The sequence below is a fragment of the Dasypus novemcinctus genome, chromosome 20, assembly GCF_030445035.2.
Source record: "Dasypus novemcinctus isolate mDasNov1 chromosome 20, mDasNov1.1.hap2, whole genome shotgun sequence".
NCBI classification, from domain to species: Eukaryota; Metazoa; Chordata; class Mammalia; order Cingulata; family Dasypodidae; genus Dasypus; species Dasypus novemcinctus.
This window is the reverse complement of record NC_080692.1, coordinates 25,786,841-25,804,016: the sequence shown is the minus strand read 5'-3', so window position 1 is coordinate 25,804,016 and position 17,176 is coordinate 25,786,841. Positions and strand designations below refer to the sequence as shown.

Here is a 17,176-nt window from a genome sequence, read left to right as displayed (position 1 = left end):
TACATGTGTGAGGGTTTGGGGGTATATGGGAACTCTGGACTTTTTGAATGATGTATCCATAAACCTACAATTGCTCTAAATAATAATAGTAATAGTAAACATTCTTGTAAGAAGTACAGGGTTAATCTCTGGTAAGCAGGAGTCTGCTAGAACCTTATATTTACCAGCTTATGTCTGATCTGAGTGGGTTTCCATTTCAGGTTACTCCCCAAGCATACAACCCCAGGCATTGCCATTGCTCTCCAGTGAATCTCAGAGGACTGGGACAGGCCTCCCCTGTGTACCTTCTAAACCCTGTAACTCCAGAGCGGGTACCATTCCTAGCTGTCCTGGTATGTCCCTGACTTCCAGCCCATCAGGAAAATTACCTCAACTTTGACACCCAGCACACAACTCCATTTGCCCCACTGCTCCAGTTGAACAGGCCCAAACCCTGGCAGGAAAGATCATGTGTCTCATGAAAATGCTAAAACATCAGGAGTAATTGCTCAGTAACAGTAAGAGCTGGCTCCCTGGGACTCTGCCTACCCATCGCAGGTAAAAAAAATTCCTAAAGTTGCCCGTGAGTGATCAGTTCTGGGAATTCTAGCCTCTGCAAGACTTGGCTTTGAGAAAGCCGTGTATTGAGGGAGAAAACTGGTGATTTGGTCAATAATGGGGAGCAGAGGGACTGTGGGCTTTACCAGCGAAGTAGACATTCCCTCTCCCATGAAAAGAGGCCAGCCATAGGGATGGACAGACCCTAGGGATGCTTGGAAGGGAGCAAGGCATTCAGGGGAGACCTGAATTTCACTTTTTAAGTAGTATGCTGTTTCCTCCACCAAATCAGATCTCAAATCACAGACGAAGCATTATATAGCTAATGACAAGTTCATTAAATGAAAGATCACATCAAAAATTCCTAAAAATCAAATGATCATTTGGAATTAATAAAATTTATAAAAGTATACAGTCTAACATTTAAACCATAATGTTAACCATAATGGAACCATGGTTAGTAGCTATGTTTCAATATCTATACATCAGTTGCAGCAAATGAAACTTCCACATGTAAAAAAATCATTGCTGGAGAAGGGAGCAGGGGGGTTGATGTTGTGTATATGGGGATTCTGTATACTCTATATGTGACTTTACTGTGACCTAAAACTTTTTGGAAGACATAAAAAAAATAAAAAGGATGTAGACACTGAGGAAGAAATAGAAGAGATTGCCTTGCCATGTACATACAAGGCAACACCTATTACAGTGATGAAAGGCAAAATGTTAAAAAAAAAAATTATGCTATTTTAATTTTTTTAATACACCAATTTATTTTTTACTTTATTTTAGTTTTTCTAAATTATTATGTATTCTATTTCTAATCTTTAAACCTATCAGTACTATTTCATTTTACTATTAATTGAATTTGGCAATACATTAGACTTCATTTTTGAAGAAGTTTTGGGTCACAGAAGGGCTCAACTATGGCAAGGGAGGAGCACTGATGTGAGGTGTCATTGATAGGAAATACGTGGGTGGGAGGGAGTTCTCCAGGGAATGCATATAGGGTATATAGATGCGTTCAGATGTTCATTGGGTATTGACATAGATGGTAGAGTTTCACACGACAACTGAGGGAGTGTTGAGTTCCCATTCTGGGAAATTCTGTCACATTCCCCAGTAGAGCAACGATAGTACCCCAAGTACAAGGGCAAAGACCAGTGAATAAGGATGGTCTATGATGGGCCCTTGATATTGATGACAATTTTTTTTTTTTTTTTGGATGACAATTCTTATGAGCCTGTGTGCTTGAAATTTCCACTAGGCCTAGAGCTGCAGGGTACCTAAGTGTTACCTCCTGAGAGCCACCATGTTGCTCAAATGTGGCCACTCTTTAAACCAAACTCAGCATATAAGTGCATTACCTTCCCGCCAGCAGGGGCATGACTCCTGGGGATGAGCCTCCCTGGCACCAAGGGATTACTACGAAGCACTGACTGGTGATGCAACTAGAAAAAGACCTTGAATTAAGAGAGGAAATGATAAAGACAAATGAGTTTATATGGCTAAGAGACTTCAAAATGAATCAGGAGGTTGTCAGAGCAGTCGTGCTTACCCACATTTCAGCAGGATCTCAGAGACAACCAAAGTAGATACAACCCCAGGTAGAGGTGCTACTGAGGGCTACAGAGACAACCAGGTCCTATGGTCAAGACGGATGGCTCTGGAGTTCGGTGCCTTGCCAGTGGGCCCTACTTTGGAAATTGTGCTCCTGAGTGTGATGGAGATGAACTCACATGTGACCTCTCTATGCATGCCTCTACTGTCACTTTTACTGAACCTGAGGTTGGCGCTGGGGTAGGTGTATGCTCTGGAGACTTGAAGTTCTGGATTATCTATGTGCCAACTGTGCTATGAGCCTCAGAAGATGGTCTACCACCACACCAGAGAACCAAGAGTGTCTATAACTGCAAGCAGGAGAATAAATAAAATGATCTGATGAAAAATTGATGCTACAATTTAATTCGTTGGGTGAGCAAATTGATATATAATATTTAGACTACAGTTTATTCAGAAAATATAAGGTTATATATGTTTTCATTTTTATTGATGCATTGGTTTATATATTAATTCATATTAACATACTAATTAATAAGTATTTACAATATGAACCCTCTAAAAGACCACTGTGAACTAAGGCTAGCAGGGCAAGCAGTTGGAGCAGGACCAGTTCTCAAAGCAGAGTCCATGAGAGTTACAAGGATGTGCATGAAGTAAGGAGCAGCCTCCCCAAGGACCCCATCCCTCCTTCCTCCCATTTTGACTGACATTAGATTTCCCTCAGCCAAGTGGACTGGCTAAGAACCAGAGTTAACTGAATACTGAAAAACCATGACATTTATTTTGGATTAAGTTTGACCTTAAATATCACATGTTGGTAAATATACTGTGAGTGTAACTGCCTCACAGATCAGGCAGAGAGGACACAAGAATCAATCTAATAATCTCTTAGAATGTAGAACCTTCATTCCATGGTTCTTACTGCAATGAAGATAAAATGCTAGTGTTTTAAACATGGTTTATAAGATGGTGCCTGACCTTAGACTGCATTTTCTGCATCTACCCTTGCTTCTCACCTTCTTGATCTTCATGTTACAAGGTCTCCCTGTCTTTCTCAAAGACTCTAAAATTAAAGCTCTTTCCTGCTTTTGGGTATTTTTACCCATTCTAATTCTACTTGGAATGCTTTTCTGCTCTCCCATATTGCCTGGAAAACACCCATTAACCCTGCAGATTTCAACTCAAATATAGCTGCTAAAGGGAAAATTCCTTGCACAACTTCCTCCCCTTCTGCCCTCATTCCTAACACCCTCTAATAGGTTACACTTTTCCTAGTATAAACTCCCCTTGCTCATTATGCTTTTCCTCCCTAGCTCCTTTTACATGTATATAAACTCTTTATTCCTATATTAATATGCATAGAATCAGTCTCCACTGTTAAACTAACATTTAGGCACAGTCTCCAACTTAATATTTTATCGCCAGCATCTAGCATCTTGTCAATAAACAATAGCATTGCTATAGAAGTGAATGTTAAATAAACTATAGTATTGTTGATAGATGATAAAAATATTTGTTGTAATAAAATAATTAACATTAATTCTATGCTTACCATGTGTCATGCTTGGTAGGCAATTCTTACATATTTTTTCTCTATTAATCCTCAAACTTATGACTTCTGATTTCTGTAACCCTGCAGCAACCAGCAATTACATTTTAAAAGCAAGTACTTGTTTTGTTGAAATCAAGAGTGCGATAAGTGAATTTGTAAAAACGATTTCATTTCCAAGCACTGTAACGGAACCCATCTTATTTAGATGTGGAGGACAGAACCGAACAGAAAGTGAAATTGGTGATTGATTTATGTGAAAATGAAGAAAGAAGAGGACACACAGGGAATGAACTCTTGAAAAAGAAGACCCAAGAACAAGAGGGCACACGTTCTCTAATCTCTGCATACAGGATTGAGGCACATACCACCACACTGTAAAATGGGGATTAATCTTGGAAATAATTTTTAATCTATAGCCCAACCATGTCTCAGGGGAGTGTAATTTATCCCTAATAAAGTGTCTGTAGTTGTCATCATAGACTGAGGGGCAAACTTTATGATGTGAGAGAAGGAGAGGACAGACATGCTTTTTACTAGTCCCCATCAAGATCTTTGGAGCCCTGGTCTAGAGGATGATTCAATTAGCCAGAAATGAAAGGAGAAGAAAACCCACCCTACAAACTCAATAGGCACATCCCTTTGATGTCTGCCTCACCTTCTTTCCATTCACCTAAGAGTTTTCATTTTTCCAATCCCAATATTCTACTCACCTCCTTTTGTTCTTACTCTTAGGCACTTCTTATTTCTCTGCAGTCATGACACATTGGTCATGTAGCTCAGTGACATTGGAGATGTAGGCGGAATTAAACAAAAAACATCTTTTCTTGGGTCCATAGGGTGGTGGGGCCGACCCAGAAATGAAGCAGCTAACTGCCCCCTACAGCTGAGCTGAATTGGCCAATGAGCTGGACCCTGGGGAAGAGGAAAAAAAGCCACATGTATTTTTTTATATAGCTTTTCTTATCAGCCTCAGGGATAGAAATGACACCTGACATCAGAAAAGCTTGTATCTCATATAAGGAGATATTTAAGATTCAGAATCTAATTGGTGTTTGAACTTCAGAAAGTTTCCTTTTAAAGTCTCTGATGGCAGGGAAGATGTTTAACAGGGTTTCTATTGGCTCCCAGATGATAGCAATGTCAGGAGTCATGTCTATATAATCCCTTCCTGCTGTCGGAGCCCACTTTAAGGGCCTGGAGGAGACCTTACCTGGTTTTAAGGAGCTGAGGCTGTGAAGTGAAAACAAGGGGACCGCAATGGTCATGAATGGACTCTGCTTTCTCCAGGGACTTGTCTTTCTCCTCTCCATTATCCTGGTGGATGGTCAAGGTAGGCATAACCTCAATTCCTAAGATCAGAAGAGACACTTGATGCCTGTCCTTTGGGAGATGATTCCTGGGATCATAAAGAGAAAGCCTCTATATTGACCACTTGATTTTCACCAAATGTGATCCTTAATGACAGTGAATGTTGGTTTTTCTCCTGTGGAATCTCTGCTTTCCACAGTCAGCAGTAAGATGTTACAGAGATATAAAGTTGTATATCTGCATTAAGCTACTAGCCCAGAAAATGTCTGGTAACATCCCAGTTTTCCCTTGATGGCTTATGGCTGAGTGACTACCTCAGACTAGCTTACTGATCTGTCCTTCTGTGCTCGACATTATGTCTCTCTCCACCATTAACATTTTTGTATTTTTAGTCTTTAAGGCTATAGACATGTGTGTGTGTATGTGTGTATACATATATGTGTGAGAGAGAAGGATAGAGCAAGAGAAATGGCTAAAGGGCAGTCTGAAGAGTATGTGAAGGCTAAATGTATGAGCAGGAAGATGTGTGCCCAGTGGAGGTCAACTTTTAAGATAGGAGTCCATAGAACTCACACTCTCTAGCTGTGCTTCTGGATTTGGTGGCAGAGGTGATGGTGGTGATTACATGTGTGTATGTGTACCTGATGAGGGCAGATATGGAGACCCTGCTGCCTGTCAAGAAAGGGCTCTCAATATGAACTATAATTATACCCCCAGATAACCCTGCACCTGCAGTCTGAGACTAACTTTGAATTTCTTTTTCTTCCCCACAAACCCACATTTCAGGTGTTTTTCTGCTTTACTGTAGTCTTTCCCCAGCACTGGCTTCTGGGCAGAAATTTGTGGTCTTGCCTATGATGTTTCCCTTCCCACCCCTTGGATTGATGTTAACCCCATTTTCCAGCAGAGAAAACTGATACTAAATGTAGGGACTGATGGAAGGATCAACATTAGCCTTAAAGGCAAAACAGGGCTGTTGCCTTAGAAACGTGAGGATGTGTCTCACATGGTCAACTTTTCCCTGCCCCGGTGGGATAATGGAGCTTGTTCCACAACATCCTGCAAAACCTATTAAAAAAGAAATCTGTGCTTGTGAATATCCTTACATTTAAATTTCTTCTTTGTGATTGTCTCAGACTCTACATGAAATCTTGTCTGTCATGGTTCCTGATTCCGGGGAGTCCCAAATGTCAGTGTTTGAGCTCCTAAAATGAGAATAATCCAGCCAAGTTCCTGGAGAGCCAGCTATCCTAGGTGTGTGCCTTCATCCTGGATGCTTCTTTAATGCTCCTGATCGCTCTACCTCTTCTCTATCCTGTTTCCTCCATATTTGAGCCCTTCACTTAGAAGTCTCATGACTCTTTGGGAAATCCTATCCCATCCAATAAGAGCAAGAAATTCTGCCCCTCCATCAAACATTAAGAAATAAGTATGTAAATGTTCCATTGATCCAATAGTTCTAGCAATTTCTCATCCTATTTTCAAAGATTATAATTTACATATTAATTCAACAATTTTTGGTCAATAAGCTCCATGAAAGCTCTAAGAGTTAGACAGACTAGCATAATAACAAAGAGGCCTGAGTACTTCCAGTTCCTTGGATTTTGTCCTTATGTGAATGAGGACTGGACTTTTGTCCAGGATTTGCAGGCTCTGAAGGTAGAGGTGGAATCTCAAACTGAGCTATATAATTGGTGTTCTGATACCATTTTGGCCTTTCCAGCTATGAGAGAAGGAGATAAATTTCTCATTAGGCTAAGAAGAAATCATACCTCACTCAAACAAGCAGAGTTTTCCCCAGAGGAAACAGTTTGTAGGATGATGTTATTAAAGCACATTCCAGTTCACCTCATTTTGCCTGATATACTAATGAAATTTCAACCTTCATATCATGGTCTCAAAGAGCATTAAATTTGTCCTCACCCTGGCATATGTTTCAACAGTCTTTACAAAGAAAGAAAGGATAAGTCCTGCTAAGATCTCTTGAGATTCTTTCTAAACACGAAATCTCTGCTTTAATGGAGGGCATGCTCCAGTCCCTACATACACACACACAAACAAACACACCAACATATGTACACATGCACACAATTAGATCATAAAGCTCTTATACACCATTTTATATCCACTTTAAAAATTAACAATATATTTTAAAATTCTTTGTCTCATTAAAATATATTCTGCATCATTTTAAGAAATCAATTTGATTGATTCTTATTGATAAAGCATAAATCCATCCAAAGTATATAATCAATGGTATTTGGTATAATCACCTAGTTGTGCATTCATCGCTTCAGTCATTATTAGAGGTTATTAGAGGTTATTCATTTTCCAATAATAATGTTAATAAAAAAACAAAAAAAGACAAAAAAACTCATCTCTTAAACTCCCTGTAATTCCCTTGCTGTACATAGCCGCTATTCTGTTTCTGCCTCTCTAGTATATATGTATTTATATTTTGTAAAAACAGTCTTATATATGCAATATCATCCATGAGGTTTTTATATAAGGTTTCACTATGTTATACAGTTGCATGTTACAATTTTTTTGCTTTCCTTCTAATAATACACATGACCTTACATGCTCCCTTTCAATCAATGTCATACCCATATAATATTTCTGCTAATTACAAATACTGTATTGTGCTTTCACCATTTCTATTCATTTCCAAAGATTTACAAACAACTTTCTTACCAATTCTGCACAGAGTAACCCTCAGCTTCCATTATCTACCCTTATTCTATTTTCTGGTGACCTACATTGTAATTATCAATTCCATGAGTCTACACAATATATTTAATTCATAACAGTGTGATCATTCACTATTTGTCCTTTTGTGTCTGGCTTCCTTCACTCAACATAATGTCCTCCAGGTTCATCCATGTTGTCATGAACTACTTCATTTCTTCTTACAGCTGCACAATATTCCATTACTTGTATACACCACAATTTGTTTATCCATTCATCAACTGATGGACACCTGGGTTATTTGGCAAACGTGAATAATGCCTCTGTGAACATCATGCAGATGTGTGTTCGTGTCACTGCTCTCGGTTCTTCTGGGTATGTACCTAGCAATGGTATTGCCAGGTCAAATGGCAATCTATATTCAACTTTCTTGGAAACTGCCAAGCAATCCACAACAGTGACCACACCATTCCACATTCCACACAAACAGTGAATAAATGTTCCTATCACTCCACATCCTCTCCAACACTTGTAGTTTTCCAACTTTTTAATAGTGGCCCTTCCAGTAAGTGTGAAATGTATCTCATTATAGTTTTGATTTGCATTTCCTTAATCACTAATGATATTGAACATTTTTTCATACATTTTTTCACCGTTTATATTTCTTATTTGGACAATTGTCTATTCAAGTATTTTGCCCATTTTTTAATCAGGTAGTTTGTCTTTTTATTGCTAAGTTGTTGTATCTCTTATATATCATGGATATCAAACCCATATCAAATATGTGAATTCCAACTATTTTCTCCCATTTTGAAGAAGTCCCATTTATCTCTTTTTCTCTTGTTGCTCACGTTTTGGGTACAATGTTTAAGAAACTACCACCTACCATTTGTGTTTTCAATTATAACGTTGTGAAAAACAAGGTTCTTATGAATATCTGTATTGGCCTAATGGAAAAGTCATTACTATTTTTTCAGGATAACCATTTTGAAGTTGTTGACACATGTTGCTTATTGCCCATCAGAATAGATGAACTCTCAATAACATTAAGAGTGCTATTTTCTTCATACTCATTCCACAAGTTCTGTGCAAAATGTTTAAACCGTACTGATATAATATGCAAAAATATTATCTTCTTTCCTTTTTTTGAAGTCCTAAGATATCTGTCTTAACCATAGTTAATTACTCCACCATCTCAGTACATTTATTCACTTGGGTTCTAGAACACTCAACTCTGTTGGGTTATATCCTACCTCACTGATCACTCCTTGCCAGTGTTTTTTGCTACATCAGCCTCTTCTCTCAGAACTCTTAATTGTGGGGTGCTCCAAGGCTCAATCCCAGATCCTCTTTTCATTTAAAAAAATTTTTATTGAAGTATGCCATTCATACATGAACATACATATTAATAAGTATATAGTAAAAGTTATGAGCTTTGAAAACAATAATGCATAAAATACAGGATCCCTACACATCTCCCAAATAGCTAGTGATGCTGAACATTTTTTCATGTAATTTGTGGCCATTTGTACGTCTTCTTTGCTAAAATATCTATTCAAGTCTTCTGCCCATTTTTTAATTGGGTTGCTTGTCTTTCTGTCACTGAGTTGTATGATCTCTTTATATAAAATGGAGATCAGACCCTTATCAGATATATAGTTTTCAAATATTTTCCCCCATTAACTAACCTGCCTTTCTACTTTCTTGACCAAGTCTTTTGAAGCACAAAAGTATTTAATTTTAGGAAAGTCTAATTTATCTATTTTTTGTTGTTGATTGCTCATGCTTTGGGTGTAAGTTTTAAGAAACCACAGTCTACCACAAGATCTTGAAGATATTTCCCTACATTTTCTTCTAGTACTTTTGTGATTGTAGCTTTTATATTTAGTACTTTGATCCATATTGAGTTAATTTTGGTTTAAGGTGTGAGATAGGGGTCAAATTTCCTTCTTTTAGATATGGATATCCAGTTCTTGCAGCATCATTTGTTCAATAGACTACTCTGACCCAGCTGAGTGGGCTTGACAGTCTTGTCAAAAATCACAAGACCATAAATGTTAGGCTCTATTTCTGAGCTTAGTTCAATTCCATTGATCAATACATCTGTCTTTATGCCAGTACCATGCTTTATACCAGTAAAGTCGGGAGGTGAGAGTCTTCCAACTTCGTTCTTTTTTTCTTTTTGAGATATTTTGGGGTATTCAGAGCCCCTTTACCCTTCCAAATAAATTTGATATATGGCTTTACCAATTATGCAAAAATGGCTGTTGGAAGTTTTATTGGGATTACGTGATATATGTACATCAAGTGGGATAGAATTGTTATTTAGGTCTTCTTTGGTTTCTTTTAGCAATGTTTTATATTTTTCTGAATACAAGTATTCTATGTCCTCGGTTAAGTTTATTTTTAAATACTTGATTATTTTAGTCACTATTGTAAATGGGATTTTTTCCTGACTTGTTCCATCTATTGCTCATTATAAATAAAAAAAATAATGTATAAAAACACTACTATTTTTGCATATTAATCTTGTATGTTTCCACTTTGCTGAACTCATTTATTAGCTCTAGTAGATTTGTTATAGATTTTTCATGATTTTCTAAATATAGGATCATGTCATCAGAGAATAGTGTAAGTTTCATTTCTTCCATTCCTATTTGACCACTTTTTATTTCTTTCTTGCCTAATTGCTCTAGCTAGGATTTCTAGACCAATATTGAAAAACAGTGGTGAAAGTGGGCATCATTTTTTTGTTCCCAATCACAATGGGAAAGCTTTCAGTCTTTCACCATGAGTTTCAATATTAATTGGGGGTTTTTCATATGTGCACTTTATCATGTTGAGAAAGTTTCCTTCTATTATTATCTTTCATGATGTTTATATCAGAGAGGATATTGGATTTTGTCAAATGCTGCCTTTTCTGCATCAGTCAAGTAGATCGTGTGACTTCTCTTCCTCAATTTAGCAAGGTGGAGTGTTATATTGACTGGGTTTATGTTGAACCTCCCTTGCATATCTGGGATAAAATCCACTTGATCATGATGTGGATTTAATGTGCTGTTGGAGTCTACTAGTGGTATTTTGTTGAGGATTTTTGCATCTCTATTAATTAGAAAAATGGGACTATAATTTTCTTTTTTGTGTGGTATCTTTATCTGACTTTGGTACTAAGGGAATGTTGGCTTCATAGAGTTTGGTAGCAGTCACTCCTGTTCAATTTTTGGAAGAGTCTGAGAAAGAATGATATTAAATCCTCTTTACATGATTAGCAGTATTTTTTAAGTATCTTTGTCTCATGTTGGCAATCACAGCCAATCTCATGCTATTAGATGTTATATATATATATATATATATATATATATATATATATATATATATGTCATCAACTCACAAATTCATCTCTAGCCCAGATCTTTCTCCACAAATCCAAACTTGTAGATCCCTTTGCCTAATTCATTGTTTCACTTATATATCTAATACACATTGCAAATTATCACGTCCAAACTAAACTGCTGATCTCTTCTCCCATAAAAATGCTTATTCTATATACACTTCAGGCCAAAACCTTGGAGTTTTCCCTGACTACACTTTTTCTCTATGATCTCATATCCAAATATCAGGAAAATACAGTGAACTTTACCTGAAAACTATATTCAGAATCTGGTTACCTTTCACCACCTCCACTGCTACTGTTCCATTGCCAGCAACTAATATGGTCTCCCAGGGTAACTGCCATACTCGTTTCCCTGCTTCTACCTGTGGTCCCTACAACCTATTAGCAACATAGAAGAAAGGATCATTGTTTTAAAACATAAGCACATAATGTCACTACTCTGCTCAAAACCCTTACAATGGAGCCATATTTCTCTGAAAGTTGAAGTTCAAGTTCATGCAATGGCTTACAAGTCCCTACATGATCAACTCTTGATTTCTGTCTGAACTCATCTCTTTCTACTCTCTCACCTATTTACCATTCCAGATAGAGATCTCCTCGCTTTTCCTAAAACACAGCAACATCTTCCCACATATATAAACATATCCTTTGTTTTTAAAGTTCATCTACACTGTAGCATGTATCAGCACATCATTCTGTTATATTGCTACAAAATGTTCCACTGTGTGAATATACTACACTTATTTACCACTCATCAGTTGATGGATATTTGAGTTGTTTCTGTTATTTGATATTTGAATAATGCTGCTATGAATATTTGTGTATACCTTTCTGTGTGGACATGTGTTTTTATTTCTCTAGGGTGTATACCTAGGCATGGAATTGCTGGGTCATATGACAACTCTATGTTGAACATTGTGTGTAACTGTCAACTGTTTTCGAAATTCTTTGAAACATTTTGCTTTCCAAGCAGCAATGTATGAGAGTCCCAAATCTCTGCATTCTGACCAACACTTGTCACTATCTGTTTATTTCATTTTAGCTATATTGGTAGGTGTGAAATATTATCTCATTTCAGTTTTGACTGGCATTTCTCTAATGGGTAATGGTTTTGAGCATCTTTTCATAGATTTATTGACCTTTTGTATATTTTCTTTGGAGAAATGTCTGTTTGTATCATTTGGCCATTTTCTACTTGAATCATTTTTCTTTTTTATATTCAGCTCTAAGAGTTGTAAAATTTCATTATATAATCTAAATGCCAACCCCCTTTAAATACCAGTTTTTAAGATATATGACTTAAAAATATATTCTTCCATTCGGTGGGTTGTCTGTTTCCTTCTTGATGATATCATTTAATGCACAAAATTTTTTAATTTTGAAGAGTGTAGTTTATCTATTATTTCTTTTTGCTTGTGTTTTTGTATCATATTTTAAATTCCACTCCCTAATTTAAGGAATATACACAAGTGTTCTTCTGAGAGTTTTATTTTGTTAGCTCCTATATTTAGGTATGATCCATTTTGAGTTAATGTGGAGGTATAGTATAAGGAAGGAGTCCACCTTCATTCCTTTGGACATGAAAATACAGTCATGCCAGCACCATTTGTGAAAAGATCATTCTTTCCTACATTCAGTTGTCTTGGCATTTGTGCTTAAAATCAATTGAGCATAAATATATAGATTAGAAGATTAAAACCTCAGAAATTGCCTTTGGTAGGGACCAGACATTGGATTTAACAGACAGAAACTTCAACATAGCCATTATAAATATGCTCAAAGACCTAAAAGAAATCATATTAAAGTAGTAAAAGAAACTATCATGACAATGTCTCATCACATCAAGAATAACAATAAGATAAAGACATTTTTAAAAGAACTGCATGCAAATTTTCACTAGAGGGACTCAACAGTAGATTGGAACTGACAGATGAAAGAATTAGCAAATTATGGAATTACATACAGTGTAAATGTGTATATATTTTCCTTTATTCCATTAACTGATTTATAAAACAATATCATAAAATTCTGTTGTTGGGTCTATAAAAAATGCAAATCTAATATACAGGCACAAAGGAGGTGGGTAGAAGCAAAGTTGTATTGAAGTAAGGAAATAACACCAGCTGATAATTTGAATCCACACAAAGGAAGAGAGCCTGAAGTGATAAATAATGTGAGCATAGCAAATGCTATAAATATATATTTGCTTTCATTTCTAATCTAAGTGGCCTTGAAAGACATAAAATTATGAGAGTGTGTGTAGCTCAGTGGTTTGAGTGCTTGCTTCCCATGTATAAGGTCCTGGGTTCAATTCCCAGTACCTCCTAAAAAAAATACTCCTTGTTAGAAACTATAAAAAATCAAAAAAAAAAATAATGTATTAGGAAAATTATATAATGTTAAATATAACAATGTATATTTGGATTTGTAACATATAAATATAATATGTATAACAATAACTCCAAAAGAGTGAAAGAAAAGAGCTATAAAGAATAATATTTCTAAATCTCACTGGAAATAAATTAGTCTAAATCTACACTATATTCTAAGTTCAGACATATATTAGAAGTCCTAGAGCCAATGTTAAGAAAATAACTCAAAAAATATCCTGAAAAACACTTTAAAGGATTTAAAGTGTTACAGAAGAAAACATTCATTTAATGTAAAAAAAAAAAAAAAAAGGACAGTAAAGTAGGAATAGAAGAACAAAAGATGCATGAAATAGAAAACAAAATGTAATATGGAAGACATAAATCCAACTATATCAATAACAATATTAAATGTGAATGGATTAAACAATCTAATACAAATGCAGAGATTGTAAGACTTTAAAAAGTAAACAAGATCTAAATATATGCTGTCTTCAAGAGATACACTTTAAATTCAAGATCCAAACAGGTTGAAGGTAAAAGTATAGAAAAAGATGTGTCAGGCAAACAGCAACCATAAAATAGCTGAAGTGATTATTCTAATATCAGACAAAATGGACATTAAAATGAAAAATGTTACTATAGATAAAGGAGAATTTTCCTAATAATAAATAGGAAAATACACCAGGAAGATATAACTATTATACATATACATGCACCTAATCAAAAAATAAAATACATGAAGCAAAAATTAATGCAAATAAAGGAAGAAACTGTCAATTCAAAAACACTAGTTGGGACTACTTTACCCTTTTTTAGTAATAGAACAACTAAGCAGAAGATCAGCAAGAAAATAAAAGACTTGAAAAACACTATAACCTAAATAGGCCTAAGAGAAATCTACATAATACTCCACCCAACAACAGCAAGCACGACATTCTTTGTAAGAATATATGAAAACAATGTCCAGGATAGATCATATGCTAGTCCATAAAGCAAGCCTCAAAAATTTTTAAGAATTTAAAGTATACAAAGTATGTTAGCCCAACACAATATAATAAAATTAGAAAGAAATTTGGGAAATTCACAAATACGTGGAACTTAAAACAACGTACTACTTTGTAGTGAATGATCAAAGAAGAAACCCCAAGGGAAATTAAAAAATACTTTGAGATAAAGGAAATTGAATACACAACATACCACAATGTATGGGATGGAGCTATAGCAGTACTTAAAAGAAAATTTATGTTGTTAATACTTGCATTAAAAAAAGAAAGATCTCAAATCAGTCACCTAACATTCCACTTTAAGGCATTTGAAGAGGACCAGAGTGAACTTAAAGCAAGCAATATGAAGGAAATAATAAAGATAAGGCAGAAATTAATGAAAAAACAGAAAAATGAAAGAAAAAATTAACAAAGCCAAAGGTTCTTTCTTTGATGAGATCAACAAAATTGACACTCTTAGATTAACCAAGAAAGAAAGACACTCAAAGTATGAAAATCAGAAATGAAAGTGGGCATATTACCAATCTTAAAGAAATAAGAACTGCAAAGAAATACTGCGAAAAATCATATGTAAATAAACTGGTAAACTAGACCAATTCCTAGAGAGAAACAAATTACCTAAACTGACTAAGAAATAGAAAATCTGAATAGGTCTATAACAAGTAAAGAAGATTGAGTTAACAATCAAAATCTTTCTACATAGAAAAACCCAAGCCATGATAGATTCATTGGTACATTATAACAAACATTTAAAGAAGAATTAATGCCATGTTTTTCAACAACTCTTCCAAAAAATACAAGAGGAGGGAACACTTCCCAACTCATTCTCTGAGGTCAGTAATACCATGATTCCAAAGCCAGAAAAATGGCATCATAAGAAAGGAAAACTATAGACCAATATCTCTTGTGAATATGGATGTAAAAATCCTCAATAAAAAACTAATCAAATCCAGAAAGTTATAAAAAGATTTTATACCATGACAAGATTTCTTCAATGCTGATTTAAAATCTGAAAATCAATTGATGTAATACGGATATGGATATGACAAAATGCAAAAAAAGTTCAATCTCAATAAACCATTACACAATATCTAACACCCCTTCATGATAAAAATAAAAACACTCAACAAACTAAGAATAGAAGAGAATTTCATCAACCTGTAAAGCTCATCTAAAAAATCCCACAGCTAACATAACACTTAATAGTGAAAGACTAGATAGATTTCCCTCTAAGATTAGGAACAAGGCAAAAATGGCTACCCTGATCACTACTGTTTAAAATTGTACTGGAGATTCTCATCTTGCCAATTAGTCAAGAAAACGAAATAAAAGTTATCCTAATTAGAAAAAGGTAAAACGACTTCTATTTGCAGATTCCTAAGGAATCCACACCAAAAACATGATCACAGCTAATAAATTATTTACACAAAGTTGCAGATTGTAAGAAACAAAATATAAAAATTAGCTGTATTTCCATTCTCTTATAATTGCCAAAAATGAAATAAAGGAGACTATTCCATTTACAATAGCCTCAAAAACAATAAAGAACTTAGGGATGTTGCAGAAATAGTGCAAAATTTATACTCTGAAAACTACAAAATATTTTTGGAAGAAATTAAAGAAGATTTAAATAGATGGAAAGACACCACATGTTCATGGATCAGGAGACTTATTATTGTTAAAATGACAATGTTGCCTAAGTTGAGACAAATACAGGGCAATCTCTATCAAAATCTTAGCTAGGGAAGTGGATGTGGCTCAGGTGATGGGGCCTCCACCTTCCATATGTCAGGACCTGGTTTTGAGCTTTGGGTTCTCCTGGTAAAAAAGAAGAAAATGCATGCCTGCATTGAGATCCAGTGCCCACCTAGCAAGCTGAGTGCTTGTATGGTGAACCGAGTGCCCACACAGTGAGCTGAGTGCCCTCATCAGAGTCCACATGGCGAAGGAGAGATCAAGGTGAAGCCAGCAGAAACCAGGAACTGAGGTGGCGCAATTGACAGGGAACCTCTCTCCACATCAGAGGTCCCCAGGATAGAATCCTTCTGATTCCTTTAGATTGCATGCTTCAGCAGCACAATATACTAAAATTGGAACAGTACAGAGAAGATTAGCATGAATCCTAGAAGAGAAAGATGATAAAACAAGAAGAGAAATAAGTACAGAAGATCACACAACAAATGGACACAGACAGCAAAAAGCAGCAGGGCGGGTGGTGGGAAGAAGGAAAAAAAATCCTAGCTAGCTTCTTTGCAGAAATTGACCGCTGATTCTAAAATTCACATGGAAATACTCAAAACAATCTTGGAACAGAACAAAGTTGGAAGATTCATGATTACAGATTTCAAACCTTCTGACAACCTGCAATTAGACAGTGTAATAATGGCATGAGGGCAGACAGAGATATCAATAGAATACGATTGAAAGTCCTAAAATAAACCTTCACATTTATTCAACAGATTTTTGACAAGTGTGCCAAAACAATTCAATGGAAAAAAAATGTCTTTTCAACAAATAGTGGGGAAACAACTGAATATCAACTTGCAAAAGAATGAAAGTGGATCTCTACTTCATACCATAAATAAAAATTTACTCAAAATGTATCAAAGACCTAAATGTAAGAGCTAAAAATATAAAAATTTACAAGAAAGCATAGGATAAATCTTTATGTCCTTAAGTTAGGTAAAGTCTTCTTAAAGAAGACATAAGCAACCTAGGAAAAAATGGATAAATTGAGTTTCAGCAAAATTAAACACGT

General features: G+C 35.6%; 1 protein-coding gene across 1 annotated transcript in view; it reads left to right on the top strand.

Moving 5' to 3' along the window:
- LOC105744225 (antigen WC1.1-like) overlaps positions 1–17,176 on the top strand; it is a 42,366-nt gene that overhangs the window by 704 nt on the left and 24,486 nt on the right. Inside the window, exon 2 of the mRNA XM_058282335.1 lies at positions 201–332. Coding sequence (XP_058138318.1) covers positions 201–332 — 132 coding nt within the window. The remainder of the gene's footprint in view (positions 1–200; positions 333–17,176) is intronic.